The sequence below is a fragment of the Pinus tabuliformis genome, chromosome 3_2 (genome assembly GCF_031772625.1).
Source record: "Pinus tabuliformis cultivar Carrire ecotype Pingquan chromosome 3_2, CPIR1, whole genome shotgun sequence".
Taxonomy (NCBI): domain Eukaryota; kingdom Viridiplantae; phylum Streptophyta; class Pinopsida; order Pinales; family Pinaceae; genus Pinus; species Pinus tabuliformis.
Genome location: NC_142302.1, coordinates 1,152,567,144 through 1,152,584,953, shown reverse-complemented (window position 1 = coordinate 1,152,584,953; position 17,810 = coordinate 1,152,567,144). Strand labels below are relative to the sequence as shown.

The following is a 17,810-nucleotide window of genomic DNA, read 5'->3' as shown; positions in this document are numbered from 1 at the left end:
CAACTAACCATTGATAGGAGTCATTCAAGTTCAACTCCCCCACTTACTTGAGATTCTCAAAGTTTAGATACAACACAAACAATGTTATTTTAAGATTGAAAGCGACAAGGTGGGGACCTGTAAAAGGGAACACCACCTTATTATAGAATATCTTTTTTCGAGGCCAAATATTAACCAAACGAGCAGACCAGAACTTTCGACCTTCGACTGAATACGCTCCACCTCGATTTAGAATATATTCTCCGGAGTCGGGACCAATTCGCTCTGATGCCGTGAACCTGAGCTAAAAGAACTTCGAACAAGTACGTATGACCGCTGGTTGCCGGTTTCTAAGTGAAAAAAAAACCGGCTTATCTGTTGAAGCTGCTGCAAAATATAATAAAGCTTTGTATCTTCCTCACTTTGTTTTACATCGTCTTCCTCTTCTGCCATTTTGACCAGAGCGCGGACAATCAATAGCGACCAGCGACCTGTGGTAGATCAGGTTGCTGGAACTCTCATTTCTGATCAGGAAAATAGAAAGGTACGGTCGCATTTCAACGCATTGTCTCACGGATTATCTATAAATGTTATTATATACGTGTTTGGGGGTTTCGCACTTCAAAGCCTATGTTAAATTCTCAGAATCTTCGCTTTACGGGGCTCAATATGACGGTCTCCTTGCATTTCCATTGCAATTTCTTTGATATTTAATTTCTGGTGTAATTTTAGTGTCAGTATGTTTATAAGTTAAATATAAATGTTTGGATTTAGCTTTGTCAGTGTTTATAAGTTAAATTTAAGTGTTCGGATTTAGCTTTGTGTCAGTTTATGCTGTAATGTCGTTCACAGAAGTCGCTGGTTCAATTCCCTGGGATCATTTCAGGCCATGTGTTATTTTCTTTTTTTCAGTTTTACATTCGCGTTGCTATATTTACTCAGTTGTGTGAAAACTTAGGCGACATGATGCCTTTACCAGAAAGGATTGCACGCAAAACAACAGCTAGTCAGACGGAAGGCTGCAAAACATACCCGAGTTTCATTTCTTGCGACTGGATTGAGAGCTTGCCGGACTAATTTATCTGACTCTGAATGGCTGAAGAGTAAAGTTTACAATATCTACTTACTTTAAATTTTCAATAATAATTCATTTCAAATCACATAGATGATACTGTATACCACAAATTGCCACAGAATTTGGACAATTGACAGGTCTGATAGTAGTTTGTTGTGAAATCATCTCAGGAAAAACAAAAAATGCGTGTTGCTTCTTTTTGTGCCTTTTACGGGAGGGCTGTGGTTTAGTAGTTGGGATTGGGCGCTGTTATGCAAAGAGCCCAGGTTCAAACCCTAGTGGCTGTAGAGTCGTTGCGTGTTGGAGGGAAGGCGTTTGACCATTTGGAGTTGGTTTTCCTTCATCATCGAATAAGATTAACTCATGGTCTAAGTGGATATTAATAGGATGATACTTTATAGACAAACTTGCCAAATTTGTTGAGTCAGTCTGACTTACACTTACTCAAATATAGTTATAGTCAAGCGTCTAAGTGGATGTTAATAGGATGATCTTTTATACACAAACTTACCGAACTTGTTGAGTTACTCTCACTTACACTTACAAGTATAGTCATGGGTCTAAGGGGATGACCCTTTATAGACAAACTTGCCAAACTTGTTGGGTTAGTCTAACTTAAGCTTGATTAAAGTATAGTTATGGGTCGAAACGGATGTTAATTGGATGATTTTTTTATAGACAAATTTGCCAAATTTGTTTCATATCTTGGTTCTTCAACATAGAATTATTGGTGTCATTTTCATTTTTTTTCCCTTGAGCAAATTCCATTGTTTAGATTTTATAAGTTTTCCAATATTACTTTGTTAAATTTCTAGATTTTTCTTGAGCTTTCACACATTCTTCTTTGTTATATTGTTCTTTAATTTATTGTCTTATGCCTCTTTTTGGAAAAAGAAGAATGTGGTTGTTAGATAAACTTGACCCTATGGTGGAGTTGAAGTTATGTCAATAGTTATGGTTAATAGTTGTAGTTTTGGGCACCTAGTATTGGTGACTCATGGTATTACATGTAGTTGAAGCCCTTAAAAGGCTTGTGTATTCTCCATTATAAGTAGCCATGGTTGAGCGGTGAAAGCTCAGGTTGTTGGGCAGCTTGGCTGTGTTTTAGCCAAGGACAATAATAGATCTATTGTTGGTTGGTTGTTTCCCCAATTGGGGTTTTCCAGATAATCATGGTGTACATGGTTTGAATGTGTGTTTCTTGATTGTTATATTTATTTCTCTTGAACCCTAACAAGTGGTATCAGAGCTCTGGTTGGCAAGGGCCCTGGCTAGCTGTTTGAAATGTTCCCATCGACGAAATAGTGGTGCTGGTTGAAGCAATAGCTCATTGCACAAACCAGCAGTGCCAGTTGAGCAATGGCTCGATGAGGAGCAAGAAGAAAATGAAGCCTGAAAGTTTTGCCAAGGCCTGGGCATAGAGAATATTTTTTGAAAATTTAAATTAGATTATGGGGTCGTGTTGGAGGTGCGCACGCTGGACTAAAATGCCCTACTGGAAATGTCGACGACAGGGTTTCCATAGGCCGCATGCAGAAAAAAGGGTTTTGCAACAATGTTATTCGAGTTAAGGGCAAGGAAAAGTCGTCTCGTGATGCCTCTGAGTGGGGGCAGAGTCGGAACCTTGCAAATATCAACGGTTGGTTTATTCTGCTCACTGCAGTTTCAAGATTTATAAATCCACCGAGGCCTGAGATTGCCTGGATAGGAAATGCTTGCACACTCCAACCACGACGATATATGGTTCACAACTTTGCTTTTGAACGTCACGGTCGTTCTGCGGCGGTTTGATGACTAGAAGATGGAAGCTTCAATTGATAGTTGTGCTTCTCCCAAGAAGATGAATAATGGTAAATGTAAAAATTCACAGGCATGGGACTAACCAACATGGCGTTCTTTTCTTGTTTTTTGCTGTCACATATTTTCTTTTGAGTAGAGATGTGAGGGAAGCTAGAAACGATGATGATGATGATGTGAGGGAAGAGGTGAAGCTCGTACCTGATCGTTGAAACTGGAGAAATTCAGTGTTGTGAATGTGTTGGCGTCCATATGGTTTCTAGATTAAAAACTGCGAACTTCATATACCAAGGATGGTGTAATATATGATTGAATGTGTCTCCAAGATTCTAGGTGATATAATTAATAAATTGAAGAGCCTTATGCTAGTGAAATCCAATAATCACAAGGGTTATGAAGAGGTTTGGTAAGAGCATTAGTTATAAGAGCAGGCTTGAGATAGTGAGATAACGGTCTCACAAGGTGAGATGCAAATGGTTCAAGTTGTGTGGAAGCAAGTTGCTAAGAGAATAGTGACTTAAGGTTAGGTCATACGACTGTAAGACCTGATATGGCATGTGTACCTCGGTAAATAATCATTGGTAAAGTTTAGATATAGACCTAGGTGATATAGGGGAGCATGTTGAGCTAGGACAACATGTGAAATTCTTAAACACCTTGACATTGGCTTGGTAGGGCCTCGAGGTGAGTGGTGGCTGGTTCACTTGGCAGATTTGGCTAGATTTGGCCAAGGAAAACCCAAAGTCAAGTTTAAAGGGGGGATTGTTAGATAAACTTGACCCTATGGTGGAGTTGAGGTTATGACAATTGTAGTTTTGGGCACCTAGTATTGGTGACTCATGGTTTTACATGTAGTTGAAGCCCTTAAAAGGTTTGTGTATTCTCCATTATAGGTAGCCATGGTTGAGCGGTGAAAGCTCAGGTTATTGGCCATCTTGGCTGTGTTTTAGCCAAGGACAATAATAGATCTATTGTTGGTTGGTTTTTTCCCCAATTGGGGTTTTCCAGATAATCATGGTGTACATGGTTTGAATGTGTGTTTCTTGATTGTTATATTTATTTCTCTTGAACCCTAACAGTGGTAAAACAAGTCACCAACAAGTTGAGGACATGCTTTTCTGCTTTTGGTGCTTCTAACATCAACATAGGCACAAATGCTCTTTATGCAATGTTTTAGACACTATTTACAAAGATTGAGATACTAACTGTGGACAACTACCACCTTAAGCCAATGCTCAAAACTTGATCAGTTGATAGATATCATGCCATATTTCTTATGATGATGTATACTATGTTTTAATTAAACCAATCTATTTGATAATTGTACCATAGAAAAATGGTACAATTGATAGATATCATGCCATATTTCTTATGATGATGTATACACTGTTTTAATTAAACCAATCTGTTTGATAATTGTACCATAGAAAAATGGTACAATTGAGGGAAACAACAGTGGCTAGGTAGAGTGATGACTCACTCTGAGTTAATTTAGCAAACTACTTTGAACTAAAAATTAAAATGATTGGTGGCAGAGGTGAATATCTCTGACACTTATGGCGACATTTTTTTTTAAATTCTCATTTATATTTGATATAGTTGACAGACAATGCATGGTCATAGGGAAGGGACTGTAGTAGGTCAACTTTAAGATCAATCCTGTTTTCCTCTACTTATGGATTCTTGGGTCAAGTGTAACATAATGTTTAATTTAGTGTTATTGTTACATCCAAAATGCATGCCATGAGACTTAGAGAAATGTATTAGAAACTTGTGGAACTATTGATCAAACACAAAATGACATGTTTAATTTAGTGTTACTGTTACATCTAGAATGCATGCCATGAGCCTTAGAGAAATGTGTTAGAAAATTGTGGAACTATTGATCAAACAAGAAATGTGGCGACACTATTTGTATGGCTTTGCATAGGTCAAAATGTAAAAGTAGGAAAAATTTTAAGTGTAAATGAATTAAATTATCAACTTTTTCAATTTGCCCTTAAGGTCCTTTTAAGTAGGGGAAGCAAATTTTAACAATTCAATTACTATCAATTAAAAATAACAAAACAAAAGTTTTTATGAAATTCAATATGACATGATTCATCCAAAAAATAAGTCTTGGTTGGTCTTATATATTGTTAACAATGGAGAAGGAGAAGTTACTAGTTGTTGCTTCTCATAGGTAGTTATTAGTGACTTTGGGATTGTGAAATAGATCCTACAAGAATTTTTGGTTAAACCATTATAGACTAAAGCATCATTTTCATCAAAAACACATAACAATTAACCCACTTGAATATTAAAATGAGAAAGTCAAAGTTAAAATTTATATTTATGCAAAAGAAATATCTAGATGTAAACTTTAGTAAATTGGAAAGAAAATTCTGTTAATTTTATTATTGTAAAGATATCAAACTATTGAATTTTCATTGTAATAATTTAATGAATTATTTTAATTTTTTATATGAAAAATGATATTTTAAATTTAAATTTTAATTTAAGTGGTTGAAAATTAGAGTGATATTGTTTAATTGTGACTAATCTTACTTAAACTCAAAAATTTTTAATCACAATAATATATGATTTTTAATAAATAACATTCTCTTCTTTAATTATTAATTTCAATAAAGAATTTGGTAAACCTTATTTAATAGTGGATACTAGCTAAATGATCTCCCAAATCTTCTATTCTTTTAATGTACTTTCCCACTATAAGAGCAATAACTAATATTTAAAATTATCATTACATAAATACCTCCCAGTATCACAATATCAATAGAAAAAGACAACAATATAATAATATTATTTCGAATACAAAATTCCAACCATATTTAAAAATCTTCAATATTAAAATGGATTTAATTAAATGAACCACACATTGAAAAAGGTAATTGCTAGTGGGATCATTTAAAATGTTATGAATTGGTCATATCAGACATCTTTGTAAAAGAAAGAAATGTGCGTTTGTCCTTTATCAACCTGAAAGTGTTTATAAAGTTGCATATATGCCACCTTGAAAGAAGGTTTATGCTTTGGTTATTATTTATTTATTTTTTAAATATTTTTAATCGGTATTATATAATAATATATATTTAAAATTATTAAAGAATATGTTAATAATAATAAATAATTATTTAGTATTATATGGAGAAATGTATTTTATAGTTTAATAGTGAGTGATGTTATAATGAAGTATTTTATTATTATTTTATGGTTTCGAGATATCTTTTATCTATTATGAGAAGGACGTGTTGTAATAAATGTTTTAATAAAGTATTAAGTAAAAATATAATAATAAAAAACATTAATATAATTAAAAAATTAAAAAACAAGTTTATTCAATTTAATTTATTGTATTGTAAACTATAGATTTATTTTATGAGGAATTATATTAATAATCATAGTAATCATGATATTTTAGAATTTATGAGGAATTATATTAATAATCATAGTAATCATGATATTTTAGAATTTCATATTTAAATTAGGTTGATAAACATATAAAACTTTAATATTTATTATAAACTTTTTTTTTAAGGGTTTGAGTGGCTATCATGATTAAGAACACATGCTTTTTTTTGAGAGGTTACAAATTCAAAACTGGAGGGAGATAGAGTATATACACTTGTATAGACTCTTTTTGGTATCAAGAGAATCAATAGATTTGCCCCCTATCACGGAGGAGTCTTAGAGTCGAGTTGGAGGGACTGCCCCTATACTCCCGAGCTTAACATAACCACCCACAAACACACTCAACAGGTTAATCAAGTTTCAAATATGGGCGGGGCCCCAATATTTGTTAGTAAGCTCTTTTCGTTTTTCAATGTGGGATAACCACCATTTAGGTCAAATCCTTGCGTGAAGGCGAGTCCCTTATTTCATAAAGGAGGTCTTATACACCAACTTAGTGTTTGACTTTGCCATGACCTTATATATATATATATATATATATATATATATCGAGAGAGAGAGAGAGAGAGAGAGAGAGAGAGAGAGAGAGAGGAGTCCTTTATTTCTCAAACAAGGGGACCTCATACACCAACTTGGTGTGTGACTTGGCCATGACCTTAAAATTTGAATATATATATACACCAACTTGGTGTGTGACTTGACCATGACCTTAAAATTTGAATATATATATATATATATATATATATATATATATAACAAAAAAATTAAATTGTAAAAATTATAAAACACGTCAAAGAAAATCATCATTCTCATATGTATATCACTATATGTATTACCAACCTAGATCCATCTTAAGTCTGGATGTACCAAGAGGAATCAAATTTCTTTTCACTCTAAAAGAGGTTTGCACCTCAAGAGAGAGACCTGATCTCTCTTGACTTTTGGTAGATCCTAGTTAAGATGGATCTAGGTTGGTTTAATTATTAGCCTTTAAATAGGTTACATTAGAGAAGAATACAATGGGGAAAAACCATAGCTTAAGAATACCATAGGAAAAAACCATGAGTGGAGAATTTTATGTTTTTTATTTTATTTTATTTTGTTTTATTATTATTTTTTATTTAATTTAGCTTTTTCTTTTTTTTCTTTTTTTGACTAATTCAAAATGTTAAACATCACAACATATCTACCATACTAGGGTGGAGAGCACCTCTCTTAGTAATAAAGATTTAAATTAAATTAAAAACATATATATATATATTTAATATTATTTGATTTTAATAATTTAATATCATAAATTAAATATTATTTTTCAAATCTAGTCGTTTAATATAGCCCTTACATGATATTATGGTCTCTACATTGCTCTCTATTTAAGTCTTTGCCATGGTCTGCCTCTTCACTACAGTGCTCTCTATTTAAGTCTTTGCCATTGTCTGCCTCTTCACTACATTGCTCTTTATTTAAGTCTTTGCCATGGTCTACCTCTTCATCTTAATACATAAAGATATGAAGTTTATATATAAATATTATAAAGGTATTGAAAAAATTAACATAGATCTATCTTACCTTCAAATTAAATGTTGAAAAAAAATCAAAATTTAAAGCTAAATTTTTCTTTTAATTTTAAATTATAAAAATAAATTAATTAATTTACATCTTAAAATAAATATCAACCATTAATAAATAAATAATTAAAATAAACTATACTAACTATTTAATTAAAATCTAATTTTTTCATTTATAAATGGAGTTGTCTTTATTATGACTTGTGCCCTATAGAAAAAAAAATTGAGGTGAAATCTTGATTTGTGTTATTTAAATTGGTTTTTTGAATGTATATGTGGATTCAACGCCCTAAATTGAAGTGAAATCTTGGTTTGTGTTATTTAAACTGGTTTTTTAAATGTATATGTGGATTCAATGCCCTAAATTGAAGTGAAATCTTGGTTTGTGTTATTTAAACTGGTTTTTTGAATGTGAATGTATAGGCACTTTGATTGTGCAGGGGTTATCCATCATGTTTGTGATTTCAATAAATCCCTGCGGGATTTTACAAGATTTTAGAGAAATTAGACCAGGTTACCATAAGCTTGTGATTTCAATAAATTCCTCCTGGATTTTAGAGAAATTAGACCGGAAAAGCCCATCTGAAAAGCTTCCAAAATGTCTCACTAAAGACAACTCGTTTATAAATTAAATTTTTATATAAAAATCTAATTATTCGAATTAATAAAATATGCATATTTTATTTTCTTTAATTTGAATTTATAAAATACAATATCTTCAATATCATCAATATTTAGAAGTCATCTAGTACATCATAATTTGAATTATTTTAATTAATCTTTCTTGAATGACATATTAGGTTATATTGTTTTTTAAATCTAATTATATTTATAAGAAAAAAGATTTTCAAAATGATTTAATTTTAATAAAATATTCTAGACTATTTATAATAGTATATACAATCAAAATTTGATATTTATTTTGGAAGTAGTTATGTCCTTTTTGACTTTTTAATTAAATTGATTAATTAATTTTTTATGTTTTTTTATATCAACAAGTGTTATATGGAGGAAATTATGGTTTTTTGGCATGTGGTATTGATAAATTGTGGTATTGACCCATAGTATTGTAACAACCTATTTACAAATTAAGAATATCATAATCTTGTTCCATGATATGTATATATAGGTATTGGCCTATAGTGTTGTAAAAAAAACTTATTTACAAATTAAGAATATCATAATCTTGTTATCTCTCTCTCTCTCTCTATATATATATATATATAATTTTTTAAAGAGACGAGAATTGAAATTATATTAGTAAAGTTAAGATCCACCCCAAAACCGTTACGATTATCTTAAGAACAAGAGCTACTAAGGTTCCTTGAAGGTTACGATTATCTTAAGAACAAGAGCTACTAAGGTTCCTTGAAGGTTTGGGCTTGAACATGCAGGATCAACCCAAATCCTTACTTGAGAACTCCACAATACAAAAAAATTGTTCCCATTCCAACTAAAAACTTTCCAAAAGACCCCTAAAATCCAAATGTATTTGCATCCCATTCTCAACTTAGTTTCATTTTAGCTTTGATTGGCTTCTCGTTATCCTTGGAGAGTTTCTTTTTATCTTTTTTCCAACTTGGAACAAACCCAAGTTTTCTAGAGAATCTATCTTTTCAATGTTCATTGATTAATCTCTACTATCAATTTCATTCTTTTGAACTAATCAAGGCTCATCCGCATCTACCCGATCCACCCAAGGAGGAGTTTTTTTCAAACTTATTTCTTGGAGGAACGTCCTCAAAGGAAATGGGCTTAGACATATTCTTTCCCCTGTCCATAATTGGATGCTCAACTTCAAAAGCCTTTTTTCCAAGAGAATTATATGAAGAAGCGCTTGGGGAACCAACATTCACTGAGTTTCTCGAAACCTCCACAGTGCTACCCTTCTTCACTTGATTCGCTGTTGAAAATTCCTTTTCTTTAGAAGAATCTATCATGATCTTTAAAGGTTTTTAATCCTTTTGCAGAATGACATCATTATGAGAAACAGGGGTAACAACCTCATTATAAATTCTGTAATGATATGATTTGGTGCCATCCCACCATCTTGGTTTTTGACTATTTTTCTTTACTTTGTTTTGCCCAGCTTTGGGACAATTTTTGAGAGAATGCTCAGATTCATAACAAGCTCTGCAAAGATAAGAATTTTTTTCATAATCCAATTTCACACCCATAAATAGTCAGAGCCTGTTAACTTGACTTTAGTGAGAAATCCTTTGCTAAAATCCATTTTCATGCAAATGCGGGCATATGTAGACTTCAAGTAGTATTTACTGTCACTACACCTATAGTAGAATCTGCCTAAAGCATTACCAATTGTTGTCGATTCCACATATGCAATGGGAGGTTGGGGAGCCTTACCCAAACCAAGGCAGTAAAGATTGAAGTCGAGAAAGGGCCAAATGAGGGGAACTAGGGTTGCAAATAAAGCCCAAGGTTGCCCCAAAACCACAGACTAGATTTAGAAATCAACACCTTGTTTTCAACTTTGTCAAAGACAACAATAGAGAATGCTCTTTCCAGAGGGTAAATGTTCAAATCATCAAAGATTAAGGGCTTCCAATGCTTAGAAATCCAAGAATGTAGGTCGCCAAGCCTTGACGAGAGGCCATTGAACCTGTCAATCAAGGCAACTTCTGATTTGTTTTCGCTTCACTTATAGCATCGACCCCCAAAGGGACCTTAATTGAGGGGTCTTCATGAATAGTCAACATAGAGAAAGAGGGTCCATGAACATATTTAACTATTATCACTGAAGGAAGGAGGAACCACATACTTGTTAACTCTCGTTGAGGTGTTACCAGAACCAGGGACCATTTTCGAGCTCGCCGCTAAGGAAGTTGAGGGTGGAAACTGAGTGGAAGTGGAGGTAAGAGATCCAGAAGCCAAGAATGGGCTCGCCACCAAGGGAGACAAGGATGACTTTAAATCCAAAGACTCGCATTTGGATCCAGCGACCGAGGAATCCATGACAAGATGAGAGGCTACCACAGAGGATGGAGCAGAGTAAGATGGTTTATCCATAATAGAGGATGCAAAATCCATAATTGCAACCGAGAAGGTAGTTCTGAGGCTGTGGTCCAATGGCTACATGTGGAGGTTTGGTCTTGACAAGTCCCACGGTCCAATCCCATGCAGGACTTTGTACACCTGAGAACTGCTCCTCATGAGATTTCTTTGGTTGAAAAAAATACTACAACCGAGAAAGGTGAGGTGATTCGAGACTACATCAAAGGGCATCTAGAAAACTTAAGCTCGGGAGGAGGGCCGAACCCTAGTCACCGCATTAGAGCAGCCGAGCGCAAAGAACATTTTCATTATTTATTATTAATAATAAAATTTAAAATAAAGTTACAATTTATTTATTTTTATAATTTTTAAAATTTTAACCAATGAAATTTATCACTCACTTATCACGTAGTAAATGTTTTGATGCTTATTATGGATTGATACCTATAACTATATTAATTAACATGTGTAAGCAATTTGTTTTATTTTTTTATCTCTACTCTTCAATTATATTATTTGTTCAATATATTTAATTTAATTTATCAAATACTTTATTTATATGTTAATACAATAGGAAAACAAAATTTAAAAATTAAATTACCCAAAATATAAATATAAATTTAATATTTTACAATATTCCAAATATAACCCATATTATTTCAAAATTTTGTAACTAACGATTATTAAAAATTCTATTTTATATTAAAAATTTGTTTAATCACACTCATTCTTAATGTACATTCCACGTCATTCACCACTCCCTTATAACTTGTGTCCCATGGCTAAAGTTTTTTTAGTCAAATTTATTTTTATTAGTCAGGAATATTTTAATATTCTTGAGTACCAACTGTAATAATAATAAATATATAAGGTATCTAATATGGATAGATATAGAGCAAAAATAAAATGTAGAGCATATCCTATGATGTTGTCTTATCCTTCAACTGTGGGATTCTATTTTGCCTTGTCCATGAAAGAATTATGGAAAAACTCATAGTGATTAGGTTTTATGTATTTTGTGATGTCCCAGGGTCCCGATTGATCCATGACCAAACCTTGTTTAGAAAGGCAATCCATCCACTCTTTGGTTCTTTTCCTTGTAAATATGAGCACATAAAAAATAAGTAAAAGATTTCTTCATCCTTAAAATATCTTAAAACACAAACATGAGCAATTTTTTTTGACACTAATGACGATTATTGACCTCGTCATTATTAACCTATTGACCTAATTAATCTAAAAAGAATCACCATATACTTGAATCCAATCACATCCCAACTACAAACACATTGAGAACAAAAATTTCAAGTAACCCTTCCCAAAAACCCATCTTTACGTGAAAAATATAATCGATTTTTTTTTTTTTTTCTCTTAAATACTTTTTATTTTACGTTTCTTTAATAAAATGTTTACACATATTTTTTTATATCCTCCAAGTCAGTTGCATACTTTATAGTTAAACGTTAGTGAATTTCTACAAATACTTTTTACATTATATTATTTTGGAATTCAACCTCCAAATATACAACTATATACTCTCTTGAGCATTCCAACCTCTAATATACCATTAGATACTTTATTTAGTCCATATTAATGATTACCAGCTTAACTACTTTACCATTTAAAAGAATTATATTATATAAAACTCCACGTATACAATTACATATTTAGTAGTGGTTGTTAACTTAAATACTTACTAAAGATACACATTATAATATAAAAAAGTAAATTAGACTTTTATTTTTTTTTGTCACTTTCTTTTGATTTCATTTTCATTTAGTAAATAACTTTGTCTTGGATGTAAAGGTTTGGTTGACTTTCAACACCTTTCCTCTTCTAAATGTAAGAAAGACAATGATTCCTTTTCTATATAAATAATGTAATGTTTTTCATGTACTAAAGGGTTTAAGGTATCTAAAACCTTTGCATCATTTAATTCCAAATGTCATTGATTTATAAATCTGGTTAATTTAATTTTTTTTCAGCTCCACACGCTACTAATTATATAACCATCACACAACCCAACCATTGATGTGAGTCATTCAAGTTCAACTCCCCCACTTACTTGAGATTCTCAAAGTTTAGATACAAGAAAAACAATCTTATTATAAGGTTGAAAGCGACAAGGTGGGGACCTATAAAAGGGAACACCACCTTATTATAGAATATCTTTTTTCGAGGCCAAATATTAACCAAGCGAGCAGACCAGAACTTTCGACCTTCGACTGAATACTCTCCACCTCTTTTTAGAATATATTCTCCGGAGTCGGGACCAATTCACCCTGATGCAGTGAACCTGAGCTAAAAGAACTTCGACCAAGTACGTATCCCGTGGGGGTATGACCGCTGGTTGCCGGTTTCTAAGTGACAAAAAAAAGCCGGCTTATCTGTTGAAGCTCCTGCAAAATATAACAAAGCTTTGTATCTTCCTCACTTTGTTTTACATCGTCTTCCTCTTCTGCCATTTGACCAGAGCGCGGACAATTAATGGCGACCAGCGACCTGTGGTAGATCAGGTTGCTGGAGCTCTCATTTCTGATCAGGAAAACGGTACGGTCGCATTTCAACGCATTGTCTTAAAGATTATCTATAAATGTTATTATTTACGTGTTTGGGGGTTTCGCACTTGAAGGCCTATGCGAAATTCTCAGAATCTCGCTTTACGGGGCTCAATATGATGGTCTCCTTGCATTTCCATGGCAATTTCTTTGATCTTTAATTTCTGGTGTAATTTTAGTGTCAGTATGTTTATAAGTTAAATATAAATGTTCGGATTTAGCTTTGTGTCAGTGTGTTTATAAGTTAAATTTAAGTGTTCGGATATAGCTTTGTGTCAGTTTATGCTGTAATGTCGTTCACGGAAGTCGTTGGTTCAATTCCTTGGGATCATTTCAGGCCATGCGTTATTTTTTTTTTTTTTCCACTTTTTGCATTCGCGTTGCTATAATTACTCAGCTGTGTGAAAACTTAGACGACATGATGCCTTTACCAGAAAGGATTGCATGGAAAACAACAGCTAGTCAGACAGAAGGCTGCAAAACACACCCAAGTTTCATTTCTTGCGACTGGATTGAGAGCTTGCCGGACTAATTTATCTGACTCTGAATTGGAGAATGACTCTGAATGGCTGAAGAGTAAAGTTTACAATGTCTACTTACTTCAAATTTTCAATAATAATTCATTTCAAATCACATAGATGATACTGTATACTACAAATTGCCACGGAATTTGGACAATTGACAGGTCTGATAGTAGTTTGTTGTGAAATCAGCTCAGGAAAAACAAAAAATGCGTGTTGCTTCTTTTTGTGCCCTTTATCTGTAAGGGCTGTGGTTTAGTAGTTGGGATTGGGGGATGTTATGCAAAGAGCCCAGGTTCAAACCCTATTGGGTGTAGAGTCGTTGCGTGTTGGAGGGACGGCGTTTGACCACTTGGAGTTGGTTTTCCTTCATCATCGAATAAGATTAACGCATGGTCTAAGTGGGATGTTAATAGGATGATCCTTTATAGACAAACTTGCCAAATTTGTTGAGTCAATCGAACTTACACTTGACTCAAATATAGTTATGGGGTCGAAGTGGACGTTAATAGGATGATCTTTTATACGCAAACTTGCCAAATTTGTTGAGTCAGTCTCACTTACACTTACACTTGACTCAAGTATAGTCAGTGGGTCTAAGGGGACGACCCTTTATAGACAAACTTACCAAACTTGTTGGGTCAGTCTAACTTACGCTTGATTCAAGTATAGTCATGGGGTCGAAGTGGATGTTAATAGGATGATCCTTTATAGACAAACTTGCCAAACTTGTAGAGTCAGTCTGACTTACACTTGACTCGAGTATAGTCAAACTCACGAGTCAAACTTGAAGGAGTAGACTCAACTCTGCTTCTTCAAAAAGCACAGTCAAGCACAGGAGTCAACTAGGGCTAAAAAGAATATGACAACACTACTACTGGAGTTCTTTACAACATAACATACTAGTTTCAAGGATGAAAATACCCCAACCGTCAGCACCAACACTTTTGTCCAGCTGACTAGTCAATTTTTTGTTCCAGATTAATATTAAAAAATATGTAATACCTTGCAAAAATAAACAACTTGAATGCCAAAAGTAGGCATCTACTTTTCTTTTCACTGCCTTCATCTTACCACAATGCTGCAAGCATGCCCTCCCCCAATCCAGGAACGCTATAATGATTGTAACTGACTTTATTACACGCAAATGAGAATTCTTTGCCTAAGAAACAACAGGTCCACCAAAGTCGCACAGGACTAGCTCTTGGCCTCAAGTGGATGGAATGACTCATTGCCTGGGTGATCAGCCCATGCAGGGTGAAGCACACACCAGCCTGTTTGCACATACAAACTGGCCCATGAGGGGTGAAACATGTTACTTTGGGGATTTTAACCTTGGTGAGGGGAATAACACTAACACTTGTTAACCATTGAACCATTGCCCCTTTGACAATAGACATATACATAGAAAGACAACTGAAGAAACAAATACAAAAATGAATTATTGACGTAAAGATCCAAATTTTTTAGAAACAATAACATTTTCAAAACATTTGGAATCCCTTCAAATCTTGATTTTATCCTTCACCTGCAAAATGAGAGACCGTGAGAGCTCTTTCCCTACAGCTGAAAGTAAGAAAATACTAAATAGCAATGAAAAACATTTTTTAGAGTTGAACATGTAGGACACATCTAAGGCATGTGTCGAACACATGTTTGGTACAAGTATTGTTTTAGGAGGCAGGACATGTGCCAAACACGTGTCCTAGTGTGTCTATGTCTGATATGTGGGAAAGGCACATGAGCCCCAGGTTGGACGTGTCTTGTTTCTTAGCTGTAAACATACATATCACATACACACATTACTCATGAACAGTACTTTTTATACAGAAAGCAGGTCTAAACCTACGCGTTTTAAATAATAAATTTTTCATGCAAAAAAGCATGAATAGATCGTAGTGTCTCTCCATAATCATTTTCCAAGATGCATATTTCCTGAGCTAAGCAATCAATTTAGTTTTCTTAGAATGGTAGTCAGCATCAGAAAGTAGAATGTCATGCTTGGAGGCCTTTTTTAACATATTGTTATTCGATAACCATAAACTGCTATTCACAAAAACCAGGTATCATAATTTCTTTAATTTCAACTTGTTTCTCTTATTGGGGACAATGAAATGTACTGTCTTGCAATCTCTCTCACATGCAAATGAGCTAGCAGGTTTTCTTGAAATACAATTAAGAAACTGCTGCAAAATTAGCAAATTAACTCCATAAGATTCCCCCACAAGACAATGCTGTTGCTTGCCCCTTGTCATAGTTAGTTGCTTGGAGTCCACAAAATACTCCCACCTCCTTTAAGAATTCAATTCATCTCCAATCATTCGCTGCTTCTGTGGGGAAGGGTGCATTCTCCTTGTTACCTCTCAAATTGTATGTAATGATAAGAGCCCTAATCCACAATGTACAACTCCAGGGGTAACTGTTAGGATGGTCACCACCTTCACCTCAACAACCTATCCTCCACTGTAGGCTGGCTCTCCTTTGGCTCAAGGGGATATACCTAATACTATTAATAAGACAAAGAAATGAGGCACAAGGTGAAGTTGAGAGAAGCCTTAGTAAAATAGAGTTTTGGAGTTTTTAGGGTTTTAGAATAAGTGATGGAAGGAGAATCAAATGGCTTATGAGGTCAAGAAGAAATTCTTCGGAGAAGTGGCTTATTTCCTTCAAGGATTAGGGGTATGAGACTAGAGTCTAGAACCAAAAGGAAAGAGTGATCCCTCACTCAATGAAGAATAAAAATGAATATCAAGGTCTACAAGAAGGGAACTTTCAATGGAAAACCTTCACCAACAAGATCAAATATGTTTTGATAAATGTACTTTATACTTCTTACTAGGGAACCAAAGGAAAAACATAGCAAAGTGCCAAATAATCACCAAATCAACAAAGGAATAATGCAGAAGAAAAACCCTAAAACATCTCCCTTCCAAGTGGTAACTTACCCCCTAAATGGATTGATCTTGAAGTCTTGTAGAAGACGAGCATTTCATCATTAATCTTTATGCACCAAAATTCAAATAATAGCCAAGAAAGAGAAGCTTCAAGAATTGAAAACAATCATCCACAAAAAAAGAATCCCTTACACCATAAATGCTCCAAGAAAGATATGTCAATTAAGTTCCAAGGAGTGAGAGCTACAAAAATCCAACCATGAGTGAAATTGAGGAAGTGCATCTCTTTACATAGGGTGATGCTAGACTTCCTTTATAATAAAATAATACTGTCTCATGTGATTCTTTAGATCTTGGCCTAAGAAAAATAAAATGCACTTCTCCTACAACTCGTTGCTCTAATCAACAATAAAATAAAGTGGTCAAGCCACATGTACAATGATCAACATGAAGTAACCCCCAAGGAGAGGGATGTATCCTTTAAAGAATGACGAATGAGGCTCTAAGGTGGCACATCTAGCCTCCAAAGATTCCCCAAAAGTTGTGGATGCTCAGTGTTCCCTTAAGAAGGTGTGGTCCAATCCTCAAAACATGGTGAAGTGATATCCCATGCAAGCAAGAGTACGGCGTCTAGTTCTCAAGTGTGTAACAACCTTCTAAATAAGTGGAACAAATCCTCTAGAAGTGGATGACTCCTCAAATAGCGCTCATAATCCCTCCAAAGGTGCCTCCAAGGCATGACCATGTCCATATCTCAATTAAAGACACCTCCATGAAGCATGAAAATGATTCTCCATGTCATAAAATAAGTTGTAAAATCGTCAACAGCCATATGGATGTCCAAGTTAGTGGGTCGCCCCACAAATTTAGTAAAAAGAGGCTCAAAACATGAGAGTGCTCTAGGAATTTTCACATGGCATGTCAAGAAGAGGTCCATGTGAGTGAAACTAGCCCATGTGTGCCTTGGAGGATGTGACCTGTGCCTTGAAATGCAT

At 34.1% G+C, this 17,810-nt stretch overlaps 1 protein-coding gene across 2 annotated transcripts in view; it reads left to right on the top strand.

Moving 5' to 3' along the window:
* Positions 1–371: 371 nt before the first annotated feature.
* Positions 372–17,810, top strand: part of LOC149184808 (EID1-like F-box protein 2) — a 42,778-nt gene continuing 25,339 nt past the window's right edge. The window contains exon 1 of one of the 2 annotated variants that reach the window (XM_089417714.1): positions 372–523. Coding sequence is in view for 1 of the 2 variants with exons in the window: in XM_089417715.1 (XP_089273841.1) it covers positions 13,182–13,392 (211 nt within the window). In the remaining variant the exon portion in view is untranslated. Of the gene's footprint in view, positions 524–12,997; positions 13,393–17,810 lie in introns of those variants that run through there. The other variant, XM_089417715.1, reaches the window with a different exon arrangement.